General features: G+C 48.7%; 1 protein-coding gene across 1 annotated transcript in view; it reads left to right on the forward strand.

Moving 5' to 3' along the window:
• Positions 1–14,920, forward strand: part of LOC122552354 (adhesion G protein-coupled receptor E3-like) — a 55,640-nt gene that overhangs the window by 39,616 nt on the left and 1,104 nt on the right. The window contains exons 10-13 of the mRNA XM_043695104.1: positions 140–304; positions 1,635–1,826; positions 7,442–7,662; positions 8,538–8,604. Coding sequence (XP_043551039.1) covers positions 140–304; positions 1,635–1,826; positions 7,442–7,662; positions 8,538–8,604 — 645 coding nt within the window. The remainder of the gene's footprint in view (positions 1–139; positions 305–1,634; positions 1,827–7,441; positions 7,663–8,537; positions 8,605–14,920) is intronic.

A 14,920-nucleotide genomic window follows, 5' to 3' on the forward strand; every position in this document is an offset into this window, starting at 1 on the left:
ACTGTCTGTGTGTTCACAGGTCGATGAGGTGGATGATTACACTGTCTGTGTGTTCACAGGTCGATGAGGTGGATGATTACACTGTCTGTGTGTTCACAGGTCGATGAGGTGGATGATTACACTGTCTGTGTGTTCACAGGTCGATGAGGTGGATGATTACACTGTCTGTGTGTACTGGAACACCCACATCAATGCCTGGTCCACCAGTGGCTGTTTCAAATTGTCATCGAATCAGTCGTACACTGTCTGTCGCTGCACCCACTTCAGCAGCTTTGCCGTGCTGGTCGCTCTCTACAAGGTGGAGGTAGGGGTTTGTGCAAATTGTGAAGATGAGTATAAACCAGGTCAGGGTTAGTAGCTGACAATAGCAGCTCTCTTCACCATTTCCATCCCAGGCTGTTTTTAATGATGTGGCCAAAAGCAGATATATTTAACAGGATTGACATCTGGGTAATTGGATTGGAATGTGGAGCGAGAATCGATTCCAAACGACTCTGGAGGTGTGGGCTTAAAATTGCTTTTTCGGATGTTCCCTGTATTCCAGTAGTAACTGGATTAGATTAGATTACATTACAGTGTGGAAACAGGCCCTTCGGCCCAACAAGTCCACACCGACCCGCAACTCACCCATACCCTTACATTTACCCCTGCACCTAACACTACGGGCAATTTAGCATGGCCAATTCACCTAACCTGCACATCTTTGGACTGTGGGATGAAACCGGAGCACCCAGAGGAAACCCACGCAGACACGGGGAGAACATGCAAACTCCACACAGTCAGTCGCCTGAGGCGGGAATTGAACCCGGGTCTCTGGCGCTGTGAGGCAGCAGTGCTAACCACTGTGCCACCGTGCCGCCCACAAACTGGGTTAGCTATCAGATTCTCACCTGAAGAGGGAGATGCTGTTAACAAACCAAGTTCAGTGCATAATGGAGGACTCAGCAGGTCTGGCAGCATCTGTAGAGAGAGAAATAGAATTAATGTTTTGATCCTTTTGAAGAACAGTTCTGAAAGAGAGTCATATTGGACTTGAAACGCTAACTCTGTATCTCCTTCCAGAAATGGTGCCAGACCTGATGAATTTCTCCAGCACACTCTATGTTTGTTGCAGATTTCCAGCATCTGCAGTATTTTTGCTTTTGTTTGAGATGTTGTTAATGTTGGGTGTTATGGACCAGGCCAGACCCCCTCAAAACATTTCAGGGAAGTACCTGGACCCTGACTGTGCTGGTTGTAGAGTGTAGAGTGAAGAGTGGATATTCCAGGGGTGATGCAGCTGCTCCAACCACTCAGTTTTAAACAAATCAGAGTTTATTTGCAAGATTACCGAATGTAACACAAACAAAGGAAAACAGAATATGGAAGAACGGAATGTTTTTGAAAACCAAACTTAATGATGCTGTTCCAAATGCTTCCAACAATCCCCATAAACACCCCTGGGTAAAAATAAATGGAAAAATCCAACACAGGATCTTACAGGGGAGATGTCAGAGAGAGGGAGGATCAGCATGGAGTTGTTTCTTGGAGACCAGCAGTTTCACAACTGACTGCCTGCTAAATCCACCATCTTTGTTAAAACATCGAGCTCAGAGTCAGTCTGTCTAACGACCGGTCACTCTTTCACTCTGTAGGGTCCTGCTCTAACCACCATCACCTACATCGGGATCATTACCTCACTGGTGTGCCTCACCATCGCTATCGTCACCTTCACGATGTGCCGAGCGATCCACAGCACACGCACCACCATCCACACCCACCTGTGCCTGTGTCTGCTTGTGGCTCAACTGCTCTTCCTCGTTGGGATCTCAGCAACTACCAACAAGGTAAGGGAAGGAGTACAATGCACTGTGAGTGACAGAGGCGTCAGAAACCCAGAGCGACCACGGAGACTGCTCTGTCATCATGCCTGGCCTTGAGCATTCCCTCCAGCTCCCTCCATCTCCTTGCTCCCATCGTAAGACCAGAAATCACTCTGCCCCAGTCTTAAACATAGCCAACCTTCTGGGGTAGTGTCTTCCAAAGTTCCCTGACAGTCAGGCAATTTCTCCTCACCTCCATTAGCTGGAGACCATTCAGCCCATCCAGCCTGCTCCACCATTCAATTGGCTGATGTGATAATCCTCAACGTCACTTTTAATCCTAGAACCCTCGATCCCCCTGACTGATTAAAAGTCTCTCTGTCTCAGCCTTGAATATACTTAACTCCCCAGCCCTCTGTGGTAAAGGAAACCACAGATTCACTCCCCTCTGAGGGAGGGAATTCCTCCTCATCCCGATCTGAAACGTGTGACCCTTATTTTGCACTCTGATCCCAGACTGTCCCACAAGGAGAAACAATCTCTCCGCCCTCACCCTACAAGTCCCCGAAGAGTATTTTGTGTGTCAGTTAGGTTGTCACTCATTCTTCTTAACGTCAATAAGTAAATGCCTAACCTAATTGGGAGTGTGGTGATGGAAAAGCACAGCAGTTCAGGCAGCATCCGAGGAGCAGGAAAATCGACGTTTCGGGCTGGAGCCCTTCACACAGGAGTGGAAACGTTGACTCTGTTTCTCTTTGTTTGCAGACCTGCTGAGTTTTCTCCAACATTTTCCGTTTTTATTTAAGGTTACTTTCAAGTTTGCATCATTATCACCTGCTACCTCAGCAATCTAAACTTCGAGCCGTGGAATCATACAGGACAGAAACAGACCCTTCGGTCCAACTCGTCCATGCTGACCAGATATCCTAAATTAATCTAGTCCCATTTGCCAGCACCTGGCCCATATCCCTCTAAACCCTTCATATTCAAATACTCATCCAGATGCCTTTTAAATGCTGGAATTGTACCAGCCTCCACCACTTCATCTGGCAGCTCATTCCATGCACGCACCACCCTCTGTGTGAAAAAGTTGCCCCCAGGTCCTTTTTAAATCTTTCCCCTCTCAATTTAAACCTATGTCCTCCAGTTTTGGACTCCCCTGTCCTGGGGAAAAAATTCTTGGCTACTCACCTACCCACGCCCCTCACGATTTTATAAACCTATATAAGGTCACCCTTCAGTGTCTGATGCTTCAGGGAAAACAGCCCCAGCCTGTTCAGCCTCTCCCTGTAGCTCAAAGCCTTCAACCCTGGCAACATCCTTGTAAATCTTTTCTCAAGTCTTTACAAGTTTCACAACATCCTTCCGATAGCAGGGAGAGCAAAATTGAACAGGTAGTCCAAACCTGGCCTCACCAGTGTCCTGTACAGCCGCCATATGACCTCCTAACTCCCATACTCAATGCACTGACCAATAAAGGAAAGCATACCAAACGCCTTCTTCACTATCATATCTACCTGCGACCCCACTTTCAAGGAGCTATGAACCTGCACTCCAAGATCTCGTTGTTTGGCAACACTCCCCAGGACCTTACCATTAAGTAAGTCCTGCCCTGATTGGTCTTTCCAAAATGCAATACCCATGTTTATCTACATTCTACCTGCCATTTGTTGGCCCATTGGCCCATCTGATCAAGGTCTCATTGCACTCTGAGGTAACTTTCTTCGCTGTCCACTACACCTCCAATTTAAACGGGTAGCGGTCCCCAGAACAGAATGCAAATGTGGTCAAATGATTGGGTGCTGTCTAATTGTCCTTTGTTCTTTCATGGAGTGTGGGCATCACTGGCCAGATCAATATTTGTCTCTGATTGCCCTTGGACAGTGTAGGGAATGTTGGGTAGGCCAGGCTAGGTAAGGATGACAAATTGTCCTTCATCAAAGGGGTTAAGGGAAATCTTCACTTTACTCAGATTACCAAAGACACTGCCCTCTGCTGGAAAGTGCCTTGAGGAGCCAACATATTCTCCCCCACTATCGCCACCTGTTGTAAAAAAAAAGGAGGAAAATATTCTCCTCATCGCCTTCTTAAAAATGAGACCTCTTACTCTTAAACGGTGACTTCTGGCTCGAGTCTCTCTTCCAAGGGCAAACATCCTCTCAGCAACCACCCTGTCCAGTCCCTGTCAGGACCTTATGTGTTTCAATAAGCTCACACCTCATCAGATTTAAGGTGGCTCAGGGGTTAGCGCTGCTGCCTCACAGCGCCAGAGTCCTGATTTCGATTTCACCATCAGGTGACTACCTGTGTGGGGTTTGCATACTCTCTCTGTGTCTGTGTGGGTGTGCTCTGGTTTCCTCCCACAGTTCAAAGTTGTGCAGGTTAGGTGGGTTGGCCATGCTAAATTACCCATAGCGTGCAGGCTAGGTGCATTAGCCATGGAGAATGCAGGGTTATAATGATAGGATGGGGGGGGGGGAAAGGCTGTGTCTGAGTAGGATGCTCTGTGGAGGGTTGTTATGGACTGGAGGGGTTGAATGGCCTGCTTCCACACTCTGGTGATTCTAAACTCCACTGTGCCTGTTCAAGCTTCCCTTCAAGGGATAAGCCTTTCATTGTAGGAATAAATCAAGTGAACTCTCTCCAACACAATTATACTTCAAATAAGGAACCAAAACTGTGCTGAGTATTTCAGATATATTCTCACCAGAGCCCTGCACAGATTTCTCTCTCCCACAGTCTCTCTTGTCCCTTACATCATACACTGTTGCTCTACCTTCTAAGCCAAAGTGGGCAGGTTCACATTTTTCCAATATTGTAGCCCATCTGACAACACTTTCTTTTTGCCACTCCCTCTAATCTTTGTAAACTCTATACCTTCTCTTGACAATTTACTTTCTGACTTAACTTGGTGTCATTAACAAACATACATCCGGTCTCCTCATCCAAGCATTGAGCTGAGTGCATAGAGTCATAGAGTCATAGAGTCATAGAGATGTACAGCACGGAAACAGACCCTTCGGTCCAACCCGTCCATGCTGACCAGATATCCCAACCCAATCTAGTCTCACCTGCCAGCACCCAGACCATATCCCTCCATAACCCTTCGTATTCATATACCCATCCAAATGCCTTTTAAATGTTGCAATTGTACCAGCTTCCACCACTTCCTCTGGCAGCTCATTCCATACACATACCACCCTCTGTGAGAAAAAGCTACCCCTTAGGTCTCTTCTTTATCTTTCTCCTCTCACCCTTAACCTATGCCCTCTAGTTCTGGACTCCCAGACCCCAGGGAAAAGACCCTTGTCTATTTATCCTATCCATGCCCTTTATGATTTTGTAAACCTCTATAAGGTCACCCCTCAGCCTCTGACGCTCCAGGGAAAACAGCCCCAGCCTATTTATCCTATCCATGCCCTTTATGATTTTGTAAACCTCTATAAGGTGACCCCTCAGCCTCCGACGCTCCAGGGAAAACAGCCCCAGCCTGTTCAGCCTCTCCCTATAGCTCAAACCCTCCAACCCTGGCAACATCCTTGTAAATCTTTTCTGAACCCTTTCAAGTTTCACAACATCCTTTATGTGTGTGAAGAGTTACTCTGTGGAGGAGAGGATCAGTGTAAGAACGGCACTGAGCTTAAATGTTGTAACTGTACCGGCCTCCACCACTTCCTCTGGCAGCTCATTCCATACACGCACCACCCTCTGTGTGAAAAAGTTGCCCCTTATGTCCCTTTTATATCTTTCCCCTCGAGTTTTGGACTCCCATACCCTGAGAAAAAGATATTGAGTATTCACCCTATCTATGTTCCTCATGATTTTATAAACCTCTATAAGGTCACCACTTAGTCTCTGACACTCCATGGGTGGGACCGTGGCTCACAGCACCAGGGCCCCAGGTTCGATTCAGGCGACTGTCTGTGTGGAGTTTGCACGTTCTCCCCGTGTCTGCGTGGGTTTCCTCTGGGTGCTCCGGTTTCCTCCCACAGTCCAAAGATGTGCAGGCTAGGTGAATTGGCCACGCTAAATTGCCCGTAGTGTTCAGGTTAGTCGGGGTAAATGTAGAGTAATAGCTTAGGGGAATGGGGCTGGCTGGGTTCTTCTTCAGAGGGTCGGTGTGGACTTGTTGGGTCAAAATGGCCTGTTTCCACACTGTGGGGATTCGATGAAAACAGCCTCTCCCTATAACTCCAACCCTGGCAACATTCTTGTCAATCTTTTCTGAACCCTTTCAAATTTCACAACATCTTTCCTTTGGCAGGGAAACCAGAAGTGAACCTCCCCAAGTGGCCTAACCTATGTCCTCAAGTGACGTAGGTTGGAAATTGTTGAGTCCTTGTGCGTGGTCTAGCAAGCTCTAGAGAAAAGTTTCCACTCCCCAATCCCCTCTCCATCCTCTACACATAGTCACCCAGGGGACACCTTCAGTCAACCTTCTCCCGGATCGTTTCCTCAGTTTGTTCCCTGGTATATGACTCAGACTCTCCCTGAATCGGAGCAGGAAGCAGTATAGGATGTTCATTGGTCAGATCCAGCCGAATGTCAGGCTAGCCCAGCCTCTGGAGGAGGCCATTCAGGCCATCAAATCTATTCCGCCATTCTCAATCATGGCTGATTATCCACCACAACATTGTATCCCCACAGTTACCGCTGTATCCCTTGACGCAGTGAAGGTCCTTCCAGTGGGAACTGGATTGTTACACGGGAACAGGAGCAGGCCATTCAGCCCCTCGGGCCTGTTCTACCATCCAATGGGGTCATGGCTGATCTGCGGCCTAGGTTCATACAATGTGCTTTTGGCCCCTATCCCTCACTACCTTTGTTTAAAAAACAATTATTTATCTCAGGTTTAAAAATTAGCAACTGCATCCACTGCCCTTTGTGGAAGAGATTTTCAAAGCTCTCCCACCCTTTGTGTGTCGAAGTGCTTCCTAACATCTCTCCTGAACGGTCTGGTCCTAACTCTCAGGCTATGCCCCTAGTTCGAGAATCCCCAGCCAGTGGAAATTGTTTATCTTTACCTCCCCTATCTTTTCCTGTTAATATCTTGAAGGCTTCGATCAGATCGCCCTCTAACCTTCTAAATTCTAGAGAAAACAGGCCTCATATGTACAATGTCTCCTCATAACCCCTGAATTCCAGGTATCATTCTTGTAAACCTGCATTGTACTCCCTCCAAGACCAGTCTGAGGTGCGGTGCCCAGGTCTGCTCACTGCACCAATTCACAGTTACCCAATCCTTCTTCATAGTGACCCCTGACCCCACCACCACAGTCCTCAGTCAGAGAGAAGTTAGCGTGGACTTATTATTTCACCTTTGAGCATGTGGCTCACAGCCAGCCACGTTTCCCTGCTTTGCCACCAGCTGCCGCACAGTGCTCGGAATGTTCCGGCAGTAGTACCCACAGCCATGAGAGTGGTGAGTCATGGAGGTGAAGCATTTATTGGGTTTGAGATCTTCACACCCCGCCTGGGGAGTAGGCCCCTCCTTTCAAAATGGCGTCACTCTCGAATATGGTCACCGAGGTTACCGGACTCCATCTTGAGGCCTCCAACTCTGAAGGACTCAACATGGAGCCCCAAGCCTCTTGTCCATTGGGTAAAGCAACTGCTTGAATGATTCTGTTTGTCCCCAGGCTGTGTGCGCGGCCATTGCTGGAATCCTTCATTACCTCTTCCTGGCATGTTTTCTGTGGATGCTTCTGGAAGGCATCCAGCTTTACCTGATGGTGGTCAAGGTTTTCTGGGTCCAGAGTCTCCGAGGGAAATACACTCAGCCGATCGCCTATGGCATCCCGGCTCTGATCGTCATTATCTCAGCAGCAGCTAACCCAAGCGGGTACGGCACCAGAGAATAGTAAGTCAACATCTTTTTGTCCTTTCCTGACCTAGACCATTCTATCACTCATGGTTTGGATACACATGTCCACGCCCGCACAGTCGGAATTTCAAGTGGAAATGTGACTGCCAAATGGATGCCACTTTCCAGAGGAGAGTTAATAGACGTTTCTTTAATAATCAGGAAAGGTTTTGATTGAGAGATCATGACGATCAGGTTTGCCCACAAGTACTGCAAACTTGTACACCTCGTTTACCTTTCCACCCTCCCCCACCCCCCCAACTCTTCTGAGCTGATCTAAAAATAACCGGCAACAAACCTTTAGGTTTTACAAAGACAAAGGGTAGTTTCTTGCAGAACACCTACTCAAAGTTATTCCAGTTTACTCCCACAGTCCAAAGGTTAGGTGTATTAGCCGTGCTAAGTTGCCCATAGTGTTCAGGGATGTGCAGGTTAGTGTGGATTGGCCATGCTAAATTGTCCTATAGTGTTTACAGATGTGCAGGTCTGCGTCTGGGTGGGACGGTCTGCAGAGCGTCACTGCAGACTCAATGGGCCGAATAGCCTGCTCCCTCACTGTTGGATTCTATGACCCAGTCCTCAGGGAATTGCTAACTCCTGCAGAAGGGGAAAACGTGCCTCTCTCAAACTGAGGCATACATTGCTCACCTCGCGTCATAGGCCTCAAAGCAGCGTAAGGCCTCTGTTTCCAAATCTCACCGTTCTGTTTTTAAACTGGTTCCCCCTCTCTGGGTGAGTTCTGGAAGGGGACGGTAAAGTTCAGTGGGGAAGGGAGCAGGGACGTTAGGGTCAACAGGCCATTCTGATGTCTTTCCTTAACTAACAGGCATTTGTCTTGCTTCCAACCCCTACCCCCATCCCAACCCCTACAGTTGTTGGCTGTCGATGGAAAAAGGGTTTCGATGGAGCTTTGTGGGTCCCCTGTGTGCAATCTGTTTGGTAAGTTACTCTGTGGGATCTCTCTCTGGTCAGTGACTGTGTGTGGGATCTGTCTCTGGTCAGTGACTGTGTGTGGGATCTGTCTCTGGTCAGTGACTGTTAGTGGGATCTCTCTCTGGTCAGTGACTGTGTGTGGGATCTGTCTCTGGTCAGTGACTGTGTGTGGGAACTGTCTGGTCAGTGACTGTGTGTGGGCTCTGTCTCTGGTCAGTGACTGTGTGTGGGATCTGTCTCTGGTCAGTGACTGTGTGTGGGATCTGTCTCTGGTCAGTGACTGTGTGTGGGATCTGTCTCTGGTCAGTGACTGTGTGTGGGATCTGTCTCTGGTCAGTGACTGTGTGTGGGATCTGTCTCTGGTCAGTGACTGTGTGTGGGATCTGTCTCTGGTCAGTGACTGTGTGTGGGATCTGTCTCTGGTCAGTGACTGTGTGTGGGATCTGTCTCTGGTCAGTGACTGTGTGTGGGATCTGTCTCTGGTCAGTGACTGTGTGTGGGAACTGTCTGGTCAGTGACTGTGTGTGGGATCAGTCTCTGGTCAGTGACTGTGTGTGGGATCTGTCTCTTGTCAGTGACTGTGTGTGGGATCTCTCTCTGGTCAGTGACTGTGTGTGGGATCTCTCTCTGATCAGTGACTGTGTGTGGGATCAGTCTCTGGTCAGTGACTGTGTGTGGGATCTGTCTCTGGTCAGTGACTGTTAGTGGGATCTGTCTCTTGTCAGTGATTGTGTGTGGGATCTGCCTGGTCAGTGACTGTGTGTGGGATCTGTCTCTGGTCAGTGACTGTGTGTGGGATCTGTCTCTGGTCAGTGACTGTGTGTGGGATCAGTCTCTGGTCAGTGACTGTGTGTGGGATCTGTCTCTGGTCAGTGACTGTGTGTGGGATCTCTCTCTGGTCAGTGACTGTGTGTGGGATCTCTCTGGTCAGTGACTGTGTGTGGGATCTGTCTCTGGTCAGTGACTGTGTGTGGGAACGGTCTGGTCAGTGACTGTGTGTGGGATCAGTCTCTGGTCAGTGACTGTGTGTGGGAACTGTCTGGTCAGTGACTGTGTGTTGGATCTGTCTCTGGTCAGTGATTGTGTGTGGGATCAGTCTCTGGTCAGTGACTGTGTGTGGGATCTCTCTCTGGTCAGTGACTGTGTGTGGGATCTGTCTCTGGTCAGTGACTGTGTGTGGGATCTGTCTCTGGTCAGTGACTGTGTGTGGAATCTGTCTCTGGTCAGAGACTGTTAGTGGGATCTGCCTGGTCAGTGACTGTGTGTGGGATCTGTCTCTGGTCAGTGACTGTGTGTGGGATCTGTCTGGTCAGTGACTGTTAGTGGGATCTGCCTGGTCAGTGACTGTGTGTGGGATCAGTCTCTGGTCAGTGACTGTGTGTGGGATCTGTCTCTGGTCAGTGACTGTGTGTGGGATCTGCCTGGTCAGTGACTGTGTGTGGGATCAGTCTCTGGTCAGTGACTGTGTGTGGGATCTGTCTCTGGTCAGTGACTGTGTGTGGGATCTGTCTCTGGTCAGTGACTGTGTGTGGGATCTCTCTCTGGTCAGTGACTGTGTGTGGGATCTGTCTCTGGTCAGTGACTGTGTGGGATCTGTCTCTGGTCAGTGACTGTGTGTGGGATCTCTCTCTGGTCAGTGACTGTGTGTGGGATCTGTCTCTGGTCAGTGACTGTGTGGGATCTGTCTCTGGTCAGTGACTGTGTGTGGGAACTGTCTGGTCAGTGACTATGTGTGGGATCAGTCTCTGGTCAGTGACTGTGTGTGGGATCTCTCTCTGGTCAGTGATTGTGTGTGGGATCAGTCTCTGGTCAGTGACTGTGTGTGGGATCTGCCTGGTCAGTGACTGTGTGGGATCTGTCTCTGGTCAATGACTGTGTGTGGAATCTGTCTCTGGTCAGTGACTGTGTGTGGAATCTGTCTCTGGTCAGTGACTGTTAGTGGGATCTGCCTGGTCAGTGACTGTGTGTGGGATCTCTCTCTGGTCAGTGACTGTGTGTGGGATCTGTCTGGTCAGTGACTGTGTGTGGAATCTGTCTCTGGTCAGTGACTGTGTGTGGGATCTGTCTCTGGTCAATGACTCTGTGGGATCTCTCTGTGCTCTCTCTATCGTCAGTGACTGTGTATGGGATCTCTCTGTGCTCTCTCTCTGGTCAGTGACTGTGCGAGATCTGTCTGATAAGTGACTTGGACCAGCACCTGAGAGAGGCACATCTCTGGGAAACCAGATCACTAGTTAGTCTGCAGCAACAAACAACTGCATTTAAGTAGCACCTTTCAAAGAAAGGCAAAATCCCCGGGGTGTGTGCCGCAAGAGCGCGATCATATATGCCGTTTGAAGCAAGGTGAGAATGTTAGCTGTAGGTGACCAAGCAGATCATGGTGTCCAAGGTAGGTTTTGAGGAAGGTGGTGGGGAAGGTGATGGATGAAGGAAAAGATGGAGGATTGTAGATATTATAACTTGCCGGGACAGCAGGAATGAAGTGAATTGGAATTAAATTAGAACGAGAAGGAACATTGTATGACATCTGGTCATAAGACCTTAAGAGACAGGAACAAAAGTAGACCATTTGGCCCATCGAATCGACTCCACCATTCAATCATGGCTGATTGGTTTCTCAGCTCATTCCCCCTGTCACCCCTTGATCTCCTAACGATTAGAAAGGTGGCTGCTTTTTAATGTTTCGCTTGGGTTGTTAAACCTCCAGGATCACATTGGTCAGTAAGGGGCAATCAACCATCCACCTACGCCCCCCCCCCCCCCCCCCAAACTCGCTCAGAGTGGCAGTGCTGCAGTAGCTCTTTCAGCCTGCAGAGGGGGATGTCTCTGGGCCAGTGGCAGCAGGCTGGTATGCAGCACCAAGAAACCCCTCCCTGTTAGGCCAGCAGGGGGCACTTTGCCAGATTAGAGAGGTTTCAGAAGAGATGGTACCGGGAATGAAGGGTCTGAGTTATATGGAGAGGCTGGTACTTTTTTCACTGGAGCGTAGGACGGTGAGGGCTGACCTTAGAGAGGTTTATAAAACCATGAGGGGTGTAGGTAAGGTGAATGCCGGTATCTTTTCCCTATTGTGGGGGATTTCAAGATGAGGGGGGCATATTTCTAAGGTGAGAGAAAAAAGATTTTAAAAAGACATGAGGGCCAACGAGTGTGCACAGAGTAGTTCGTGGGTGGAATGAGTTTCCACATGAAGTGGTGGATGCAGGTCCAATTACAACATTTAAAAGACATTTGGATAATTTCATGAATAATTGTGTATCCAATTTGCCAGCTTCCCCCAAAAGAAAATTAGATACACAATTGGCTCGATGGTGGGAAGCAGAGGGTAATAGTGGAAGGATGCTTGTTGGACTGGAGGCCTGTGACTAGTGGGGTGCCTCAGGGGTTGGTGCTTGTCCCATTACTGGGGCTTTATCTATATCAATGTTTGTTATCTATATCAATGATTCGGATGAGAATGGACAAGGCATGATCAGTAAGTTTGCAGTTGACCCATAAAATAGGCAGCATCGTGGACAGTGAGGAAGGTTATCAGAAATTGCAGCAGGACCTTGATCAGCTGGGCAAGTGGGCAGCGAAATGGCAAATGGAGTTTAATATAAATAAGCGTGAGGTCTTGCATTTTGGAAAGTCAAATCCAGGTAGGTGTTTCATGGTGAATGGTCGGGGCTTAAGGAGTGTAGTGGAACAGAGGGACCTTGGAGTTCAGGTGCACGGTTCCCTGAAAGTAGAGTCCCAGGTAGACAGGGCAGTGAAGGAGGCTTTTGGCACACTGGCTTTCATCAGTCACGGCACTGAGTATAGAAGTTGGGAAGTTATGTTACAGTTATACAGGACGTTAGTGAGGCTGCACTTGGACTATTGTGTTCAGTCTTGGTCACCTTACTGTAGGAAGGATGTTATTAAACTGGAATGAGTGCAGAAGAAATTTACAAGGATGTTGCCTGGACACAGGAGTCTGAGTTCTACAAAGAGGTTAGACAAGCTAAGACGTTTTTCTTTAGAGTGTAGGAGACTGAAGGGAGATCTTATAGATGTGTGTAAGATCATGACAGGCATGGATTGGGTGAATGCACTCAGTCGTTTCCCAGGGTTGGGGAATCTAAGACTAGAGGGCATCAGTTTAAGGTTAGAGGGGAAAGAATAAAAGGGAACCTGAGGAGTAACATTTTTACACAGAGGGTGGTACGCACATGGAATGAGCTGCCAGTGGAAGTGTTTGAGGTGGGTACATCAACAACACTTAAAAGGCAGTTGGACAAATACAGGGCTAGGAAAGGACTAGAAGGATATGGGCCAAGTGCAAGGAAATGGGGTTAGGATGGATGGATGGATGGACATTTTGGTCGGCATGGACCAGTTTGGGTCAAAGGGCCTGTCTCTGTGCTGGATGACTTTATGACTCTCTGAATATCTGCAGTAATTTGCTCCGTACAGAATTCAGGATGGGTCATCCAGAGCTCAGCACATAGTACCCAAGGCACGGCCTTCAACAGTGAGTCAAAGGCATTTGTACAAGGGTTTGGGCTTGGAGGAACATGGGGGATGCAGGAGACAGGGAAGGGGTTTGCAAACAATGACAAGAAGTTTAAAACTGTCAGCATGACTGGGACAAGTGGCCAATGTTGGGCACTGACAGCAGGGAGATTGTTGTGCGTTAACAATGCCTGAGTCTGACCACGAGGTAAGGGTCTGGACGGTGAGAGCAATTCAGGTCAGACAGACAGAGGCAAAGGTTTTGGCGGTGGGATGGTTTGGTTAAGGACAGGGCTGGATTGCTCAGTCTGGTGAAGATGCAGTGAACAGAGGTGTGCAAGATTGGAAAGGACCAACAGTTACATGCTTGTGTTGTTAAACCTCCAGGATCACATTGGTCAGTAAGGGGCAATCAACCATCCACCTACGCCCCTCCCCCCTAACAATCTGAGCACTTTGTCCAAAAGTATTCTTTACTTGTTGAGTTTAATCAAAAACATTACATTGCGAAACATTTTGACTTGGAGGTAACAGAAAGAGCAAGACAGTTCCTCACTCTCTCAGGTACCTTCACCCACTTGTCATCTTCAAACGTACGTTCCGTGCCCAAAGGAAAAATCACTTTTCAAGCTGAAACTACCAGGAAATACAATTGAGCTTCCAGACAGCATGCCCTGTTCTGAGATACCTCGATAGAGTTGATCCACTATCGGAATGTCACTCTTTCCCCAAATTTTGGATCTACCCTTTCCCTTTGAAGCATTTGGGGTCTCCCTCTGACCCAGCGCCCCCTGGGTGGCATGAGGTTGCTCAGTGTCATTGCTATGGGGGATGGGTGGGGGTCCCTGGGAACAGGAGGAGGCCATTCAGTCCCCGTCCTGCCTGTTCTATCACTCGGTGACATGGTAACCATAACTCCCACCAGCCAGCTTCGGCCCCACACAGAGGGAGGAGGTAGTGTCACTGGGCTAGTGAACCCGGAGCCCCAGGCTCACGTTCTGAGGGAGTGGGTTAAAATCACAGCAGGGCAGATGGTCAGATTTAAACAGAGTGAGGGAGGGGAGAAAGAACCTGGAATAAAATGCTAAGTGTTGACCATTGTAAAGACTCCTCTGGTTCAGTCACGTCCTGCAGGGAGCTGTCCTGACCAAACTGCCTTTTGGGTAATAGGGGATGGCCAATAAAGATTCAGCAAGGCTCTATATCCTATGAATGGATTACAAAGAGGAGTGTCCAGTCAGAAACCCTTGGACTCTCGAAATGATCAATTAAGTGGGTTTCATTTTGTTGGTGGGTGAAGGAATCTTTCCCAGTTTCCTTCCAAAATGTTCATTTTACCTCTCCCGCCCATCGCTCCTATACACTCAGTCTCTCTCACACACACACTCACTCTCTCTCTCTCACACACACAAACACAGACTCTCACAGACACAGAGCCTCTCCCTTTCACACAGACACTCTCTCTCACACACATGAACACACACTCTCTCTGTCTCTCTCTCTCTCTCTCTCACACACACACACTCACTCTATCTCCCTAAGACACACAGAGCTGCACTCTGCCTATGGATTGAGTCCAGAGTGACCGCCACAGCTCAGAGTGGCAGTGCTGCAGTAGCTCTTTCAGCCTGCAGAGGGGGATGTCTCTGGGCCAGTGGCAGCAGGCTGGTATGCAGCACCAAGAAACCCCTCCCTGTTAGGCCAGCAGGGGGCACTTTGCCAGATTAGAGAGGTTTCAGAAGAGATGGTACCGGGAATGAAGGGTCTGAGTTATATGGAGAGGCTGGTACTTTTTTCACTGGAGCGTAGGACGGTGAGGGCTGACCTTAGAGAGGTTTATAAAACC

The sequence above is a fragment of the Chiloscyllium plagiosum genome, chromosome 8 (genome assembly GCF_004010195.1).
Source record: "Chiloscyllium plagiosum isolate BGI_BamShark_2017 chromosome 8, ASM401019v2, whole genome shotgun sequence".
Classification (NCBI taxonomy): domain Eukaryota; kingdom Metazoa; phylum Chordata; class Chondrichthyes; order Orectolobiformes; family Hemiscylliidae; genus Chiloscyllium; species Chiloscyllium plagiosum.